Genomic DNA, 18,299 nt, shown 5'->3' with positions numbered 1-18,299 from the left:
AAAGAGAACTCTTGCTAGACAGTCTATAATGAAAAGATATCTATACTGTTAATATCATTGGCCACACTCAATGAAGATGAAGGATTCGGTTTTCTGCCTTCCAATCCGTCTCATCATGAATCAATGATTATCCTTTCCAATCCTTTCCTTTTTTAATTAAATATAATTATTTGAATGAGTATTTAACTTTGAAATGATTTTAACTAATGAATAAGTTTAACACACTGATTTATGTAAGAATATTCAGGGCATTTGCCTGTCTGTGTAACTTTTTCAGGAGCCAACAAACTAGGTCAGAGGTCACGGAGACCTTGAGTGGAACTGAGGGTTGAGGACTGGAAGCAACTGTTTCTATTGTTATTTCTATGAATGAATACACAAAAATGTCTGAAGTGATTTTTTGATTTTTTTACAGGTAATTTTTTTAAAGTGATTCTACCTTTTTATTCAAGATAGACTTTGTGTATTAAGGATATTAAAACTGCCTGAATATAGATTATACCGGCTTTTAACTAGTTTTGGTAAAGATGGCTGAGAGTACACTCAGCCTTGGATAAGAAACAGATTATACTTTAAGTGTGTGTGTTCTATTTGATTGTGAATCTGTTTCACAGGTCTGGAGTCAGCTCTAAACAGTTTAGTGGATGTCTGACGTTTATGCTTAAGATATTGTTCAGAATTGTACACACAAACCCCACAGGGAAATTTTCCTTGTCTATCTGTGTTTTAACCAATCAGGTTAGAACACCTATATGTGTGACGCAGTTAATGATGTTATGTGAGAGTATAATTGTTATTGATTGTAAGCAGAGCAGCCTAGGAACTCATTGGAGTGTTATGGCTGGCTTCTGCTGATAAAACTGCAAACTATCTTTAGTAAACTTGATTTATTTATTTAAATCTCTGACTCCGGCTCTTCTTCATCTGACAGACTGGTCATTCTTTGGGTTAAACTGTATACAATCCCTACAAAGACTTCATTCAGATTTCTCTTTCAGCCTTTAATCTGACAGAAAAGTGAGGAATGATTGATTAGAAAACGACTGAATCCCGGGAAGCCCGAACTAGAAGCACCACTGTGCAGAATGTCAGAACATGTGCACTTCTCACCAGGCCATAACATTCATATGTCATAAAGACAGTCATTTCCACCTCTTAATAAACTTATATTGCTGTAGAATGTGGATTGTTTATGGTGTATCTTCATTTATAGTGAATAACAATTGTACTTATTAAATTGGCTAACTCTGTAGAGTATCTGTCTGCTTAGTGGTGTGCAGAATGAGTAAAATATGAGGTAATTATTCAGGACCTCCTGGGGAGGAGAGTTTCATCTTTGCCTGTCTATTGAGGGTAATTACAGAGACATGGTCCTGCTGTCTCGTATATAATGATAATGATTTCATGACCTAAAATAGAACCCAGGAACCCAAATCTGTCTGTTTCCCCTTTTATGTCTCTAAGACTCATTGGATATATAGCCCTGCCAGCATTAGACGTCAGCTGTGTCCATGATGAGGACATAGTAAGTTTGAAAAATGACCAACTGGCATCTGTTCTATATATAGAGGTATTTGAGCTTCCTGGGATTTCAGATTTCAAAAACTTTAACTGTTAAATAATTTTATTCAAAGAGACAAGACACGCTGATCACAATGAAAGCTCACTAGCCATTAATTATCTTGCTAGGGGAACAATGGTAGATTTAATATGACTAACTCCTCTGGGACTGAAGATGACAGTCTAGATCCTTAGTTTCTACCCACACCTTTACCAACTATCATTCACATTATGCAAAGCAGGACAAATAAAATGGAACAATCATATCCAGTCATGCTTGAGAATCACTCACCGATACATAAAGGGGGCGACTGTCGCTGTGTTGGGATGGTTATGTTGTTGCTGCTGGGGAAGCTGTACTGCTCCATTACCACCTAGAGCACAACCACCCCCCAGTCCTGAAGTGGTGGATGCAGAAAGAGCTGAGGTACTGGTTGACAACACCATGCTGGTCTTACGGTTCTCCAAGCCTCCCAGAGATCTCTGCATATATATGGACTGACTGCCCTTGTTAAGTTTGGTCTTCTCCCCACCGGTAGTTGCAGGTACACAAGATTGGGTTCCTGCAGGTTTGGAGGTTGCTGTTGGAGCTTTCAGACCAGGCTTGGGGATACTGCTGGAGGCAGGGATTGCACTTTCTTTCTTCACAGAGGCAGCGGATGTTTTGCTTCCTTTGGGGATGAGGCTAGCAATCTTGGAGCCTTTCTTTGAGGTCTCCACTATTACTGGCTCTTCTTTGGGAGGTGTGCTGGCTTTGTTCTTGGTCTTGTTCTTGTCCTCTTTGTCTTTGGGTTGTGGCAAGGACTTATTGTTGTGGTTCTTACAGTTGTTGGACTTGCTTGGGGGTGCAAATGCAGATGCAGAGGGCTTCCCCTGCTGTTTTGAGATCCCGCAGGGTGGTGTAGGACTGAAAGTTCCCTCATCTCCAAACTCTGACAAGTCATCCTCCTCCTGGAGAGCCATTTCAGCCACAGAGGGAGAGGTTCTGGATGTGGCGCGAGGGTTGAGGATCCGGAACTTTTCCAACATGGAACGCTGGTTACCGGGGGCTGATTTGGAGGCATCTGTGATTGGGGGCCGGAGGCGATCGGATGATGAGGGAGGGGTAGGGGATGAGGTTGGGCTGGGCGGCTTAGTGGCCAGCATGGACGAGGTGGCACTGTGCTTCATGTTCATGGACTTGCTGCGCCAGGTCTTTCCAGCAGTGGGAGAGGGAATGGCAGAGGCCAGCTGCTGCCCGCTGGTGCTGGAAGGCACTGAGCCACTGCCGTTCATGCTGCCTGGCAGAGGGATGCCCTTCACCGACTCTAAAACAGACCACATATTCGACACAACTGTTAGACTGATAGTACTACACTCAAGAAGTAATGCAAAGTTTATGTTTGGCAAGGAAGAAAAATGTATGACTACAGCAATTACCAAGTATTAGCATACAAGGAAAGGGATTGTGCGAGGGCAAAGTGCCCCACAAACTCATGAGGAACAGATAGTGCTCCATTCAAATCTTTACTTTGAAATCCCACTGCATACTGAAATCCCAAGCAATGCTCGAATGCACTGAGGCAGAAAATTGGCTTCTAAATTGATTTTTGAGGGATTTTAAATACTTTGTTGCTGCCAGACACACTCTTGTTCTTTGTAAATGTAGTGATGTTTTGCAAAGAATCAACATGGCTCACAGAATTCTATATCTAAACACACTTAATCCAATACATACACATCATGTTCATGTTGAGGATCTTCATATATCAATCCCCTTAGACATGACACTGCACAAAAATAAAATGTCCAGTAATGGCAGTTTACTATTGCTGTTGTTTCTTACTGCTTACCTCAGTGCCCACATAAAACACTTTAAAGCGTAAGTTTATATACCAAAATCTGTATTTTAGTGTATTATATTTTAAAAAAAAGTTATTAAACACATATATATATATATAAATCAAACACTATAAATTGGAAATCCAAAAGTTTAAAAGTTGGATTTTTTCAATCAGATACATGAAATAGCATTTTAATAAGTTTTTGTGAATTAAAAAAAACAGTCATGCATCAACGCTTATAACACAACAAAATGTAAGTAAATCTACTTAATCTCATATCAACTCAGGCTGTCCCTAACTCTGATTTGCACCCAGATGTATCAAAGACACGGGCTGAAAAATTCTAAACACAAAGGAAAAAGGGAGGAGATGGGACTTCATTGCATCCATTGAAAATCTTGTAGAGGGAACAGTGATTGGACTTTGAATGAATATTTGTGTGGATTTGGGCTTCAGTGCATGTGTCAGCTAAATTAACCCCGTCCTTGGAGATAACAGCAGCTTAAATAACAGCTTCTCTCAGACACATTCACACGCCAGACCAATGAAACAGTTACCATAGCTACCCAAATTCTCTACACCACTTTAAATGATACAAAGTGCAATGTCACTTTGGTCTGGAAAGTCTGGTAGGACACCACACACAATACAAAATAAATACATTAATGGAGGTGCTGACAACAAACATGTCACTAATGAGTTCCCATCTTAATCCACAACAGTGGGCATTAACAATTTAGTCTTTTGTGCTAACATTCTTTGTTATTTCTGACAGATCTCCACCATCTTTGTACCATAGGTGCTACCATATAAAGCTAAAAAAGTTGTGTATAAATAAAAGCAGTTTTCTTTAAAGTAATGCAGGAACTGTACATAGTGCTTCTTCAAGCTTCCTGAACTGAGCTGATGCTAGCAAATATGCTGATTCCCTCCTGCAGCCAGTGTGAATGGTGAAATTAGCTTTGTTATACAAGACTACTTAACATGCAAGTATTTGTGCCCACTACCTTGGCATCAGGCTTAAACAGTGTGAGATTTGAGTCAACAGTGAGGCGTTGTACTGAAATACAGAGGTGACTGTAACAAGGGTGTTGACAGATTTGAGGTTAAGGATTAAATCAGTTAAAGGTCAAACTCCGGATTATGAAATTTGCATTCAAGCCTGCCATAAAATCAAAGGCTATGCGCTAACTCTGTTCCAAAACCTAGTGAGCTGCATAGCAGGCTACAAAGACAGCCTTCTAACAATCACTAAACCCCATAAGGGACTAAACTGGAGCACTTCATGCAGTCAGTATTAAGAACAAAATGGGACTTAAAAACAAACTGTGGAACTTGACAAACTATCACAAAGTTTAATGCTAGCTTGTTGCTAAGCTAACAAAGTGTATAAATAACTATGGTACAGAAAATACTAAATGTTGCATCAAATAGTTTGATTTTAATAAATCAACTATACTAACTAATTCATTTATGATAATATAATATAATATAATATAATATAATATAATATAATATAATATAATATAATATAATATAATATAATATAATATAATATAATATAATATAATAAATATAACTAATAACTAATTTTAATTTAACTTATTCAACACTATTCTAAGTATGAGATGTGAAATTAGAGATGACATTTCTTTTAACCTGGCTGACTATTTTATATATTCACTTGACAATTTCTGGCTTTTAGCATCTCTAAAACTATATTTGTTTGTTCCCTCTACCTTTGTTTGGTTATTTATTTATTTTATTTTTTTCAGATCAAATCTAATCATTTTAATGGTTATCTAGTAATTATTTTTGGAAAACAAAATATTTCCCCTTGCAGATTTCAAAGTGTTTATTCTGCTTACGTGGATTCGCCACAACGATCAACAGAAAGCTACTTGCTTTGAATGTGACTTCCATTGTAGCTGTTCATACATTGCAACACTATCACAATGCACAATGGCTGATTTTTTGGCTTGTGAAATGTCACTAATGCATTTGCACCTTCAGAATTTGGCATGTAACAAGGCAGCATCTTTTTCTGCGTATTGTTAGGAACAGCTTTTGTGTCAGCAGTGCACCTCGGATGCCTTAAAATGCCAGGTAGGCAGCACACTAGTGTTTGGAACGGAGCTCTATTTTCTCCCTACAGCTCCTCCGTGGTTCCTCTAGTGCGGCAGACGCCTTAGATAGAGGAAAAAGGAAGATGAGGGAAAAAAGTGCCTATGAGAGATTGTTTTTCTCATCTGTGGAGGTATTAGAACACCAGTCTTATAAATCAAGGTTTTGAGTAATGTTAGGCCCGATGGAAATAGGCAGCCATGGGTTTCAAGAGAGACGTTGCCTATTAGGACTCTCTGCTTCATCAAAGCTCCGTCTGCTATGTGAGACGCTCTGTCTGGCTTGGAGTGCACCATCTTGCCCTCTCTGTAACCAGTGTCTGGGAACACCAGCATCTGTGCTAACAGCGGACGAGGACCAGTAAAGTCTGGTATAAATCTAACCAGGCAGCTCAGCCAAAACAAACAGTCTGTGAGGGAAATCGTTCAGGTTTTGTTCACCGATCACCATGGATCCTCGCTGTGAGAGGTGAACCAGGGGCGAAATACAGGTCACACGTCTCTGAACTCCCAACCCGACTTCAATCGACACACTCCATCAGGTCTAGTGTAGATTTATGGAGTAACCAACTAGCCTGTGGAGATTTACACACTAGTGGCTAAACAGCCGTGTGGTTTTATGAAGTCGGCTTTGAATGATGGTTCGGCTCTGACAGGAAGATGAAATCTGAAGTGAACTCTGAATAGGCTAGTTTTGTGGTAGCAGCAAAAATATAACATAAACGTCATTTCTAAATTTGTAGGTGGGGGACAGTGAATGCCGATGGCAGATCATCTTTTCAGATGTGAAAAACACACCAGAGAGGAACTACTGGGCAATATTAAACTTTCATTTCCTAGGGTTTCTTTGGGAAATATGTTTCTTTCATAGATTTATTAAGGTTATTCTGAAAATGTAATAATAAATGCATTTTTTTTAAACTCTGAGCAACTTGCATTAACCCACAGCTCTATTTTTTCTTTGATAGTGGCACCATCTAGTGGATAGCAGGATACAGTAGCTGTCTTTAATGCAGAAATTGTGACATTTTGATTTGAAGATCATCTTAAAGTGTCTGTGCATGCTCACCTCTGTCGTTGCCGCTAGCATACTGCAATGGTTTGCTCTTATCAATACTGTTAAAGCTCTGGCTTCTTCTGTTCAGGTTTGAGGAGCCTTTACTGCTGTTACTGCCGCTGCCTGCAGCGGGGACTCTGGACGGACCTGGCAACCTGTAACAACACAATTACAATAGTTTTATCTTCAGCCACTGATCAAGAGCTGTATGAGATTACATATAACTATGATAGACACAAACATACAACACACTTTCCATTAGAGACCACCATTTTTTAAGCTATTTTAGTTATTTTCTGTCTAACCATACCTTTAACTTGTTAACATATTGTGAATGCAGTCTAAACGTTTTGTTGTTTCATGATACCCTGATGAAGCATAATTAAATTAGCCCAGATTCTGTATAAAAATATATATAATAAAATACAAAAAAAAAGTTTTGAATTTTCCCTTCTGCTGACATATAAATTCTCAGACTTGTAGGTGTCTGCCAATCTCAAACAGCTGATGCAAAATAAAGGACTAGATACTCATCGTCGGTTAAAAAAAATGCCTTGATCTACCCAAATACTGACTTTTTTAAAACTGATGAATATATAGTCCTTTATTTTTGCATCAGCTTTCATCTAGGTTTCATAAACAGAACGAAACTGAACAAATTGCAGTATAAAGTAAATTAGTAATGTCAGATTAAAGTTCACTTACGAAGCTTTGTGAACAACATCTTTGTATGTCCAAAAACATACACCTTGTTTGTGATTTTATTCTACACACGCATGCATGCAAGCAAACACTTTGGTCAAATGGTAACAACAAGTTAAGGTTAACAAGCCTGTTTGACAAACATCAACTATTTTAATATGACAATTGCTTCTATGAATATGAAGACAAACTGATTAGTTTGACTGAACTGTTTTAAATGAGCTAATTCAATTTCATTACTGCCTAAATCTCACAAGGTTTCAAATACACACATTTATTCCACATTGTTACTATTAATATAATCCTTTCATTATAATAATTGTGATTTAATGGAGCTAAAAGTGCCAGATAAGTAATGCCAGATAATGGACCAGATAAGAAAAATATCAGATTGAGACCATCAAAGGGCTAGGATCACTTTACGAGCACAAAATATGACATCAAGACATGATTTTCAACTGTACAACATCATTAGAGCTCTGACAGAAAACACAATCGCTGTGTATGAGATTGAAATAATGAACAGCATTTAAGAATAATGATTTGACTAATATGCAGTCTCTTGAAGTGGCTCATTCTTTAACTTGTCAACAAAGTAATCAGCTTTTAATTGCTCTAAAATCAGACAATAAAATTAGCATACTCTGTATATGTATGCATTTTCCTTGTTCTGTATGCACATTATTGATGATTTACTCCAGCACAAACTTGTTAATGACTCAATCAGTCCCCGTTTATTAATTGGGAGACATGACCTTTTGACACATTAGCCTAAGAGCGGCTTATAAACATGTCGCACGAGAACAAATTAGCAGAATTTATCGTTTTAACAATTCTCAGCAGAATTCTCAGTTGATTCAATTTCTCAGGTAATGGACTAATGATCAAAACCAATGACCAAATAAAGACCTATAACATTTAGCTTATGAGCATTTTATAAGCCATCTGAAAGTCCTATCATCATTTGGGCTTCTCATCACTGATCAAATATATTTTGAAACATCTTATTACAAAGAATCAGAGCAAATAGCTTTCCCAGAAATGATGGATTGGAGAAGGATGATTCAGGCAGTTCAGGTGCATGTCTCATCAAGCCTCAAATGACACCGCTTCATCACTCGCTCATTTCCCATCAGCCACTTCTGCCTTTGTCCATTAACCTGTTACACAGGCCCCCATCACCAGCTATGATAATATGCAAGCGTAAAAAAAGGGTGGCTCTGAAAAAGCTTATCTGATGGTATTTCCCAGACAGGTTATTTCTGAGAAAATTGAGATGAACTTAAGAGACCGCATTAAGGACAGTGTCTAAACTAAAAGTATTTGGACATTTTCATTTTAATGGGTCCACAAGGAATCTGCATGAGTCCATAGAGAGTTTCCCAGTGGCCCTTGTGTGTTTGTTTATTAAATATTCAAAGTGATTTTATCAAGCTTTGAGCTATTAGCTGGTGATAGTACTCTGAGCTGCACGTAACACAATTTCTATCATGTTGAAATCTGCTAAATTCAGCAGGTTTTTTTCCTCAGCAGAGTTTGCAAAGAAAACAGATCAGTTCAGTTTGGCCTGGTTTAAAGATGCAGGCAATGTCTGACATCAGCATTTATAAGATATTTGGTTTTCTAATTCGGTCTTGAAATGTTCCTTAGACTGTAATTTGCATAAATATGTATCATGTATACATACACAAATACGCCTGTGGAGGATAGATTTATTACTAACCAGGCATCGAAAAGACAGAGAGCTTTGCTAAAATAGATTTAAATTAAGGATGCACTGTGTGCTAAAATACTTTATTCATCTCTAACATAATATACTGAAACAATATGACATTTATAGGTTGATTATCAAGGGAAATCTGAGGCACTTTCAAAGAACTGCTGTTTCAGCAGCAACACACTGGCTCAGCCAATGGCTTGAGTTAAGGGCAGGACTATATGTTTATATGGGTAAATGCAGGGAAACCTATTGGAAATGCAAATTATTTTTTGTCCAAGATATGTATACTTAGATTCTACATCCGCTATAGACTCTAAATGGACAAAAAATTATCTCAGTTAGACATCTATGAGAACTACAAAATTCCACAGCATCTGGTTGTAAAAATAGCAAAGATTCAGTGGGTAATATCAACAGGTTAAATGTCAATATATGTCAATAATATTTTGAAACTATAGTAACTGTTCAATGTTAGCTATAATCATCTATATTTCTTGTTGTATATACATAAATAAACAAAAATCATTTGCTCTTCTATTACAGATTTAGATATATACACACAAAGTCGACATTTGTACGAGTGCTAATATAATCATGGAGCTTGTTTCAGAATACCAATACATATACACACAGTGCTCAATATAAATGAGTACACCTCATTTTGAAAATGAATATTTTTATCCATTTCTCAATGAAAATAGGTTATATATTTTTGTGCATTTGAATAAAAAAATGTATTAAACAGATATCTTACTAAAATATAATTTTAGCCGCCAAACATCTTTGAAATATAAAGATAATACAATTAAATCTATGCACAATATTACCAAAAAATTTTTAAAAAATCTTGAATTTTGCTCTTTTTATAATGTTTTATTAAATCTTTTCTCTAAAATATAAATTTGGGTGTACTAATTTTGAATCGTTATTTTATTAGATTATCTCTAGGTTTGGCTTCAGTACTACAAAATCTAATGTATATGCATAAATTTAACATTGTAAAACTTTCTATAGAAAATATTAATTTAAATGAAAGATTTGTGAGGGGTCTACTCATATATGTTGAGCCCTGTATATAAGAGTTTTGCTGTTTTTGATGCTATATAGCAAACCAATGCATTCTCTGCTCTGCTACTGAAAACAGAAGATGTGCTGGTCAGCTGGAGGACCAGGTCTCTGGATCTGCTCATGTTTATTTTAGGTTAATAATTAAAATGTCAATGGAGTTTGATGGGGTTCAGCTGTGAAACATCTCCACTGCTGCATAATCGCTGAATTTTAATGACACGTCACATCTTATCCAATCTGTCCTGAATACATTAAGAAAAAGGCCTCATGAAAGATAAAAATCTTTCAAATTATGCCTATTAAAATTTAGAGCAGAATGTTTAAGGATCAAATAAGACCGCTTTTGCCATCTCCATTGAATTTTAATATGTCTTTCCTATTAAAGTTCTTTGGATTTAACTGAAAGTTTTAGGATATTATTATATCCTGCGATAAATACTGTATCATGTTAAATGCATTTCCCTGTAACATAAATTACTCCTTAATCCATTGTTAATAAAATGATCCGTTAACTCAAATGTTCTTTCAATTTAATGTAATTAGACAAACATTCCTTTCAAAATTCTTTATTTTGTTTTATTAATAATTACAGGACCATCCCGGCTATATATTCAATAATATTTAACTATGATTAAAAATGTGCATGAAATTCATTTATTTCATAGAAATATAAGGATACATCCATTCCACAGTTTAGTTATGTACATGGTATTGCAGCCACAATACGGTTCAATTCAGTATGTTATGAGATTATTACATACAATCCTTAAATTTACTAATTTGGTGATCCATTATCATGTGTTATTATTCTTACTTTTTACTTTTCTATCTCTGTTTCTGGAAACTAATACACATATCATTATTTGATAAAAAAAGTAACAAATATAATATAATATAATATAATATAATATAATATAATATAATATAATATAATATAATATAATATAATATAATATAATATAATATAATATAATATAATATAATATAATATAATATAAAAGTCTTTAGTGTTACTTTGAATGAGTCCTTAGTAAATAAAATTGATCATGTTATTGATCATTGTTATATAATCTTATAAAAATCTTGCAAGTACACAAGCAAGCAAACAATCCTTGTACTTGTATTGAATGTTTTTATAGGCTTTTTCTTTGAAGATGTTTGATATGAGATTTATATATTTTCTGTAGAAACTTTTTCTGACGAGATTCTAAAAAAAAGGTACTCAGACCTGCATCCCACTGATACCACCATGTGCTAACAGCCCTCAACATCACCATGTTGCATACAAAACTGCAATGACATTATCAAAATTCATAATGAGTACTGTCTGAAAAATGTTACTCCTACATTACATATCAGTACTCTAAAAGAAAATCCCAGATCTCAGATACAGTACATCAAAGAAGAAAAAAACTGCAGCATCTCCATTTCTACCTCTCTCCCCACAGGCACATGTTCTTTTTGAGGAAATAATGCCATCAGTTGTACTCAAACCCATCAGGCTGTGAATGGAGCAAGCACTATATCACACACAGTGTCCATCACATATCTCACATACTTTGAAAAGCTTCGCCAGCACACAGCTTCCCACCAGCAAATGCTTTCAGGGCCCGACAACTGCTAGAAATGGCAAAAACCTCCGGTCACAAATAAACTGCATTCAAGATCTATGGCTTTCGACACCAAGACTCAATCTCCAAATTCTCCGAAAACTGTTTTGAAATGTGAAGTTGCCATCCGCCTCCTTTTATATATCATACACCACCTACATCAGCCAGATTTGTTCCTACAGCTTTGAACATCAGCCGGTCGGCTTTCCTGAGGAGAGTCTCTGGTGTCAGAAGAGAGCGAGAGCAGGCAGATACAGTTGAAAACTCTACCTTGTGTTTTTCTTCTGAGGGGCTGCTATTCCACTGTGACCTGGTGGACTTGTATATCGTGCGGTGAGACTGTAAAGAGGTAGTGGGAGAGATTCGACAGAGAAAAAGAGGGAGGGAGAGAGAGGAATGAGGTTAATGATTGGATTGAATTTTTTTTCTCAAACTGTGGCATCTTTCTGCCTAATGCAATAAGGGCGGCACTTAGCGAAGCACAATCAGGGCTGGGTGAACACATGCAAACACTAACAGCATGGTCTCTGTGTGCGCCTACTCAGATTCACATGACATGGCACTCGTCTCCGACCACAAATATGTGCAATTCCACCAATCCTCCTACTGTTCTAGATTCTGTCGTATAATGTAAATCTAAACAAGTCTGAAGTCAATGCATGCTCTCTGTAAACATGTAGCTTAAATTGTGTGTGAATCCAGTGAGAGTATTAAACTCAACAATGGTGAATCATTGATCGGTTGAAATTGATCTTTACAACAATGTACCGTATAATTCAAAGACCAAAACCCCACATAGCAGAGAAGATATTCCTGTAGGTCTAGTCACAATTTATAAATATAACAGACTGATTTATATTTTTGCTCTTTGTCTCACACAAACACACACCATTACATTACTTGACGTCTTTATAAACTAAACTGTATAAAATATCTGTAAATTAGAGGATTATAATTAGACTGTTAGGTTGGGGTTAGGGTTAGTGAAAGTTGACATGTACTTGCAAAGTTTCTTATTATCATCATGGTAGTTAAAAGTCTGTTGAAGGAGCAGTATCAGCAGATATTAAGCAGACAGTCTACTAATACTTAAACGGACCATTAAAATAAAGTGTTTCCAATTTTTATTTTTTATTTTTTTGTATTTTTTGTATGTTTCCCCCATTTATTTTTGCTTTTAAATTGTATTATGGGACCTTGGTCTATCTTTCAACCACTTTTAACCTTAAAAAATTTTAAAAAGTGACTTTTATGAAAATTTTTAACAGTTTAAAGTGATATATTGTCTGGGTTGGTGTTGTATATTATGCTACAACTATAGTATTGTTATATTATATTATCATTTAATTATACTATATTTTTGTTGGTATTTTTAGTTTATTTTGTACATATACATTTTTATATTAAGATCTACTAAAATATGTCTATTTTTGTGCTTCTTAACCATGCTTGACTGATTGTATAATTTTTGCATAGTTTTTTAAAGTGATAATTTTAACATCTGTCCAGGGACAATGGATGAAAAATAGCCTTCTGCGATGCTAATTAATGTACACTTTCCCTGCCAAATGAACAAATAAATAAATACAAAAACTTTGCAATAAACTGCCAGTACATTTTCTGTTATTTTACAGACTTATTTCTCTCTGTATCATTCCTTATACATTATATCATTTCAAACTACTAAAATGCCAATAAAAGTCACTTTGTTAAACCGTAGAGTTGATTTTTCAATGTTAAAAGTCGACAGAGCAGCTAATACATAATGCAATTCTTAATCGTAAATAAATGGAAAACAATTGTAAATCACAACAGATATTTTTATAGTGTGCTTTTAGAAATAAATATAAATCTTTTTTTATTATTATTTTTTTAAACTACAGGCCTTAAAAAGTAAAACATTTATAAGGTTACAGATATTTCATACATTTTGTCATTATTTATAAACATTGAAATCAAAAATTTATATAACAAACAATATATACATATGTATTTTCCTTGACTCAAAATTAGGTGAACGTAGTATACGGATCATGAAATTTTGGCAACTTAAAACAAACACATTAAGCATTATTCTTGTAATCTTATCTAATTTTTAAAAAAACATTAACAAATTATATTTTATTAAATATATGACAAATGCTTTTGACTATTTTTGCCTAAAGGTGGAGGTGGTTATACAGCATATATAAACATACACTTTCTGGTTATGCATGGGACACATGCCCTTTCTAATTATTAACCATGCAACCATGCAGATAGCATACAGGTATGTGATGTATCTCTTTCATTTAACACACATTTCCTTAGAGTAGATAAAAGTACTTCAGATTATTCAAATGTTCTTCACACTAAGAAAAAATATATATATTTAAGAGCTGTTCACAAAAGGTTCTTTAGGGAATCATAAATGAAAACCATCTTTTGAATACTTGATTTTTAGTGTACAAATATTAAAGAGTTCATCCAAGCTTGTTTTATAACAGTTAAGGTAACAGTACTGTAGAGCTTTCTGAACTGATCTCTGTAAGGACAGCGAAGACCCTTGCCAGAGGCTAGGATGAATGAGTTCAATTGTCAGAGTGAATTTATGATGGATGGAGGCCCTGCCAGTAGAACTTGTACTTGCAACACACACACACAAATACACACAAAACAAACACAAACACCCGAGGCCAAAGCACTAGAAAACTGAACTGTTGGGTGTATACTTTAGGTCTCAAATCTCTCTCACTCTCCAGACACCTGATTGACACTGGCTTTGTAGGTTCTGGGTGTGCATTTGTGTTTGTATATGTTTGGATTTGCCGTGTCTAAGCAGTAAAAGTGCCTTGAAAAGATTTGCCGTTTAGTAGGTTTGTTAGAGCTGTGTGATAGAACAAAAATAACCATGGATCGATGGCACTTGATGAAAGTTGAATGATGAGAGAGAATGAGAAAGTGGGAAGGTCCGTTTTGCAATTTTCAACAGTTACAGTAGAAATAGCTCCACCTAAACAACACCATCTACCATGCTATAAATGGCTTTTAACATCAAAATCCGGTCTGCTAGTTGGTAATCACACTGAAACACTACACCATACTAGAGAAATTAAAATTATGAATGACCAAATTAGATAGAAAGAAAACCTGCAATTAGCAAAGCATTAGTTTTGTTGCTTCACTGCCACTTATATGTTACAGTAAAGAAACTTCAATAGGCTCAATAGGAATTTTACCCTTATCTCTGTAATTTTTTCCTAATTTGAAATTTAATATTCCACTTGACTCACATACTGTTTTATGCATTTTCTCATATAGTATGGCACATTCAGATTCAGTATGGTAATAAAGCTGATCAGCTATCTACAGTACATCATCTACAGTAGGAGCCTTTAATGATCCCTGTAACATACAGTACGACAGACGTGTTCTGTCATTTGATTTACTTACAATTTCATTGGTGCTCTAGTTAACCCCACCCACTCAATATTGTTTCAGTATTCAAATTCCACACTGTGAGTGTCGTTTTTTAATTGGAGCCTAATCCAATTAATTTCAGTTTAATTCAATTTATTTTGAATTTATCACTATTTTAGAGATACATATTTACAAGTATTTTTATGAAAAGATATAGGGCGGCACGGTGGCTCAGTTTGTTAGCACTGTCGCTTTTTCGAGTCCCAGCTGGGCCTGTTGGCTTTTCTGTGTGGAGTTTGCATGTGTGTGTTTCCCAGTACTGGGTTGTGGCTGAAAGGGCATCAGCTGCATAAAACATATGCTGGAATAGTTGGTGGTTCATTTTGTTGTGGCGACCCCAGATGCGGAACTAAGCCGAAGGAAAATGAATGAATGAATGAACGACATAAACATATACTTAATTTTAAACTAAAACAATGTAATATATGAAATAGTACAAAAAAGTTTTGAAAAGACAAAGCGTAATATAAAACTCTTTATATATTACTGCTAGATTTGTCTACTGAAAGAAAATATTTTTAAATTGCAAAATATACAGAGTAGTCAAGCCTACTTGATTACATCATTCATGATGTTTGATGGCAATGAGAGGATCTGTTCTGCTTTATGCAACTCTCTGATTAGTGGAATACTCTCTAGAGCAGGGCTGCTCAATACGGTTCCTGGAGATCTACCTTCCTGCAGAGTTCAGCTGTAGCATTGGTCAAATGCACCTGCCTTTAACTACCAGGTGCTTATTTGGATCCTACTTATATGGTTTAGTTATTTTTGATCAGGGTTGGAGATGAACTCTGCAGTAAGGTAAGTCTCCAGAAACAGGATTGGGCACCCCAGTGCTACAGCATGAACCATTTCATAAGGGACATAAGTTGAATAATATGAACACAAGAGTTCAATTATTTCCGGAAGTCAACTATTGCACTCAAATATTAGTTATTGTACAGTTCTTCCGAAAGTGAAAAATAATTTATTCAACCTATAGGTACACATGTTTGCATTTATTTCCTCTCTTAAACACAAAAGACCAAACTGAACAATGTAGGAAAAAACATCTAATGACTTCATAGTTCCTATTATGGATGTCAATAGGTGTCTTTTTTTTGTCCAGCATTCTTCAGTATATCTTGTTTTGTGTTTACAGGAGGAACACAAACAGGTTTAAATGGAGGGTTAGTAAATAATAACACACATTTTTGGTTTGAACAGTCCTTTTAAATTTAAAATAATTGTCCATCTTATTCAAACAGGCAGCTTTTTATGTAGTTGTAATTTGAAGAGACAAAAATCTACTTTGTTTCACCCTTCTAAAAGTTGGCCATAGTGATTTAGACGGTGGGTGTGTTGGGCAGAAGGACATCATTATGACCACCATGAACGATTTGCTTTAACGAGCTTCTAGGGCGAGTGCGTGACAAGGAGCTGGCTTAAAATTACAGACTCCCTCAAGTGAAACCCCGAGGAGCAACAAAGACTTCAGCAGACCCAACAGAAGGAGAGGAAGACAGTAAAAAGGGTGGCAAGACAGCAGGTTAACAAGCATTGTAACCAAAGACAGCTCCAGCGAGACACATACACTGCCTTTCACTCTCTCGTTCACTCGCTCTCATGAGAACGTGATCATGTCCACATGATTAATGAGGCCCGTCGCTTCTCCTCCAGCTCATAGATGAACTCAACTGGGACAGGATGGCTGAAAAAACACTCTATGCTCTACAACTAACTTTCTTTCTTTTCCCCTCACTTCTAAAAGTGTTCAGCCAAGTAGCATGAAGTATGACAGTGGTGAGTCTGACAACTTCAAGAAAAAATAATCTGTTGCCACGGGCCATTCAGACACATTTCACAGAGAAACAATCAGCTAAGGTCACTATTCAAAACATTTTGAACTGGTAGGGCCAATCTATATTTAATTTTTTGCCAAAAACAGGAAATGTTTGCAATTTGCTTGTTCATTTACATGACAAGTGAAAATGCATAAATCTGAAAACAAAGCAGATGCTTTTGAAATGCTGATGTTGTGACCATGTAAACGCCTGAAAACAAGAGTCTCTTAAAATGATGACATCATGCACATGCATGGTAAATGTTAAGGGGATAGTAGATTAAAGTCTAGAATGAATAAGCACACAACAAATATGGAATATGTGCATGGAGTAGGAGTATGTGTATGTAGTGTTGCTGTTGCTCAAAGGTTTCCTACCACTTCATCAGCAAAGATTGGATTTCCTTCACCTTACAATAAAAAGTGGAGACATCTTACAAACACTGCAAATTCCACATACACACCAGCACCAAGCTAGCGACACATTTTCACTTTGTTTATCAACAAAGGGATATTATCTCCAAATACTGGACTGGCATTCATAATTAATCGTTTTAGACTACTTTTGTGGATGTGTAAGCATGAAACATTTTTGAAAACGCTGTATTCATGTGAAAACTTCATTGTTTTTGGCTACATTGTTGTTGTTTAAACGCAACCTGAACCTAAAATGGAAACTGTAATGATTGTATATTAAATATTAGCCTGTCTAATCTTGCAATATAAAAATAATATTTGAAAAAAAAAGGTTAACTTAAAGCTTTAAGATTAGTGTTGTATTAGCAATGGTGACCAAAACTCCACTTCCATGTGTTGCTAAAGCACATCAATGACCACTGTTTTTAGAACAGAGTTCAAGACAACTGTAAATTATTGTGCAAGTGTGTTTTCAGATAATTTAGTTCTACTTCAAAATTCTTCATTAGCAGTACTTCACAACTTCTAATGAAATAAAACTGAATGACTTCCATCACAGCAAAAGGCAACAAGCTAAGAATGATCATTCTCCAGAAAACCTTTAAAACCTCTTTAGATTTAACTGCTTGAGGCTCAACAATGTGTAAAATAAATGTAAACTTACCTCCCAACAGAAAAACATCTCATTTTCAAAGCAGAACAGAGAACTTCCAAAAAAGGAACTAAACACCTAAACATAAAATGTCACACCGTGGACCAAAAAAAAAAGAAATACCCAAACCAAAAACTTGACAAATGATTGTTAAACTTTGAAAACACACACCACAACAATGTGTATTCCATTCAAAGTTCCAGTGTTACCCCACTAACACTACTGTACCTATTGCCGTCAGACTTTCTCCCATAGGACAGCCGGCTCTTCCTGTCCCGTGAGCTGG

At 35.7% G+C, this 18,299-nt stretch overlaps 1 protein-coding gene across 51 annotated transcripts in view; it reads right to left on the bottom strand.

Annotated features, from left to right (window-relative positions):
* nav3 (neuron navigator 3) overlaps positions 1 to 18,299 on the bottom strand; it is a 177,899-nt gene that overhangs the window by 84,876 nt on the left and 74,724 nt on the right. For 43 of the 51 annotated variants that reach the window (XM_073946576.1, XM_073946590.1, XM_073946582.1 and 40 more), the window contains exons 6-8: positions 11,934 to 12,002; positions 6,576 to 6,718; positions 1,853 to 2,867 (exon numbers count right to left, since the gene is read on the bottom strand). In XM_073946576.1, coding sequence (XP_073802677.1) covers positions 1,853 to 2,867; positions 6,576 to 6,718; positions 11,934 to 12,002 — 1,227 coding nt within the window. The remainder of the gene's footprint in view (positions 1 to 1,852; positions 2,868 to 6,575; positions 6,719 to 11,933; positions 12,003 to 18,299) is intronic. The other 8 variants (XM_073946614.1, XM_073946615.1, XM_073946616.1 and 5 more) reach the window with 2 other exon arrangements.

Source organism: Danio rerio, chromosome 4, assembly GCF_049306965.1.
Source record: "Danio rerio strain Tuebingen ecotype United States chromosome 4, GRCz12tu, whole genome shotgun sequence".
NCBI classification, from domain to species: domain Eukaryota; kingdom Metazoa; phylum Chordata; class Actinopteri; order Cypriniformes; family Danionidae; genus Danio; species Danio rerio.
The sequence above is the reverse complement of the archived record's forward strand: the minus strand, read 5'-3'. Positions and strand labels throughout refer to the sequence as shown.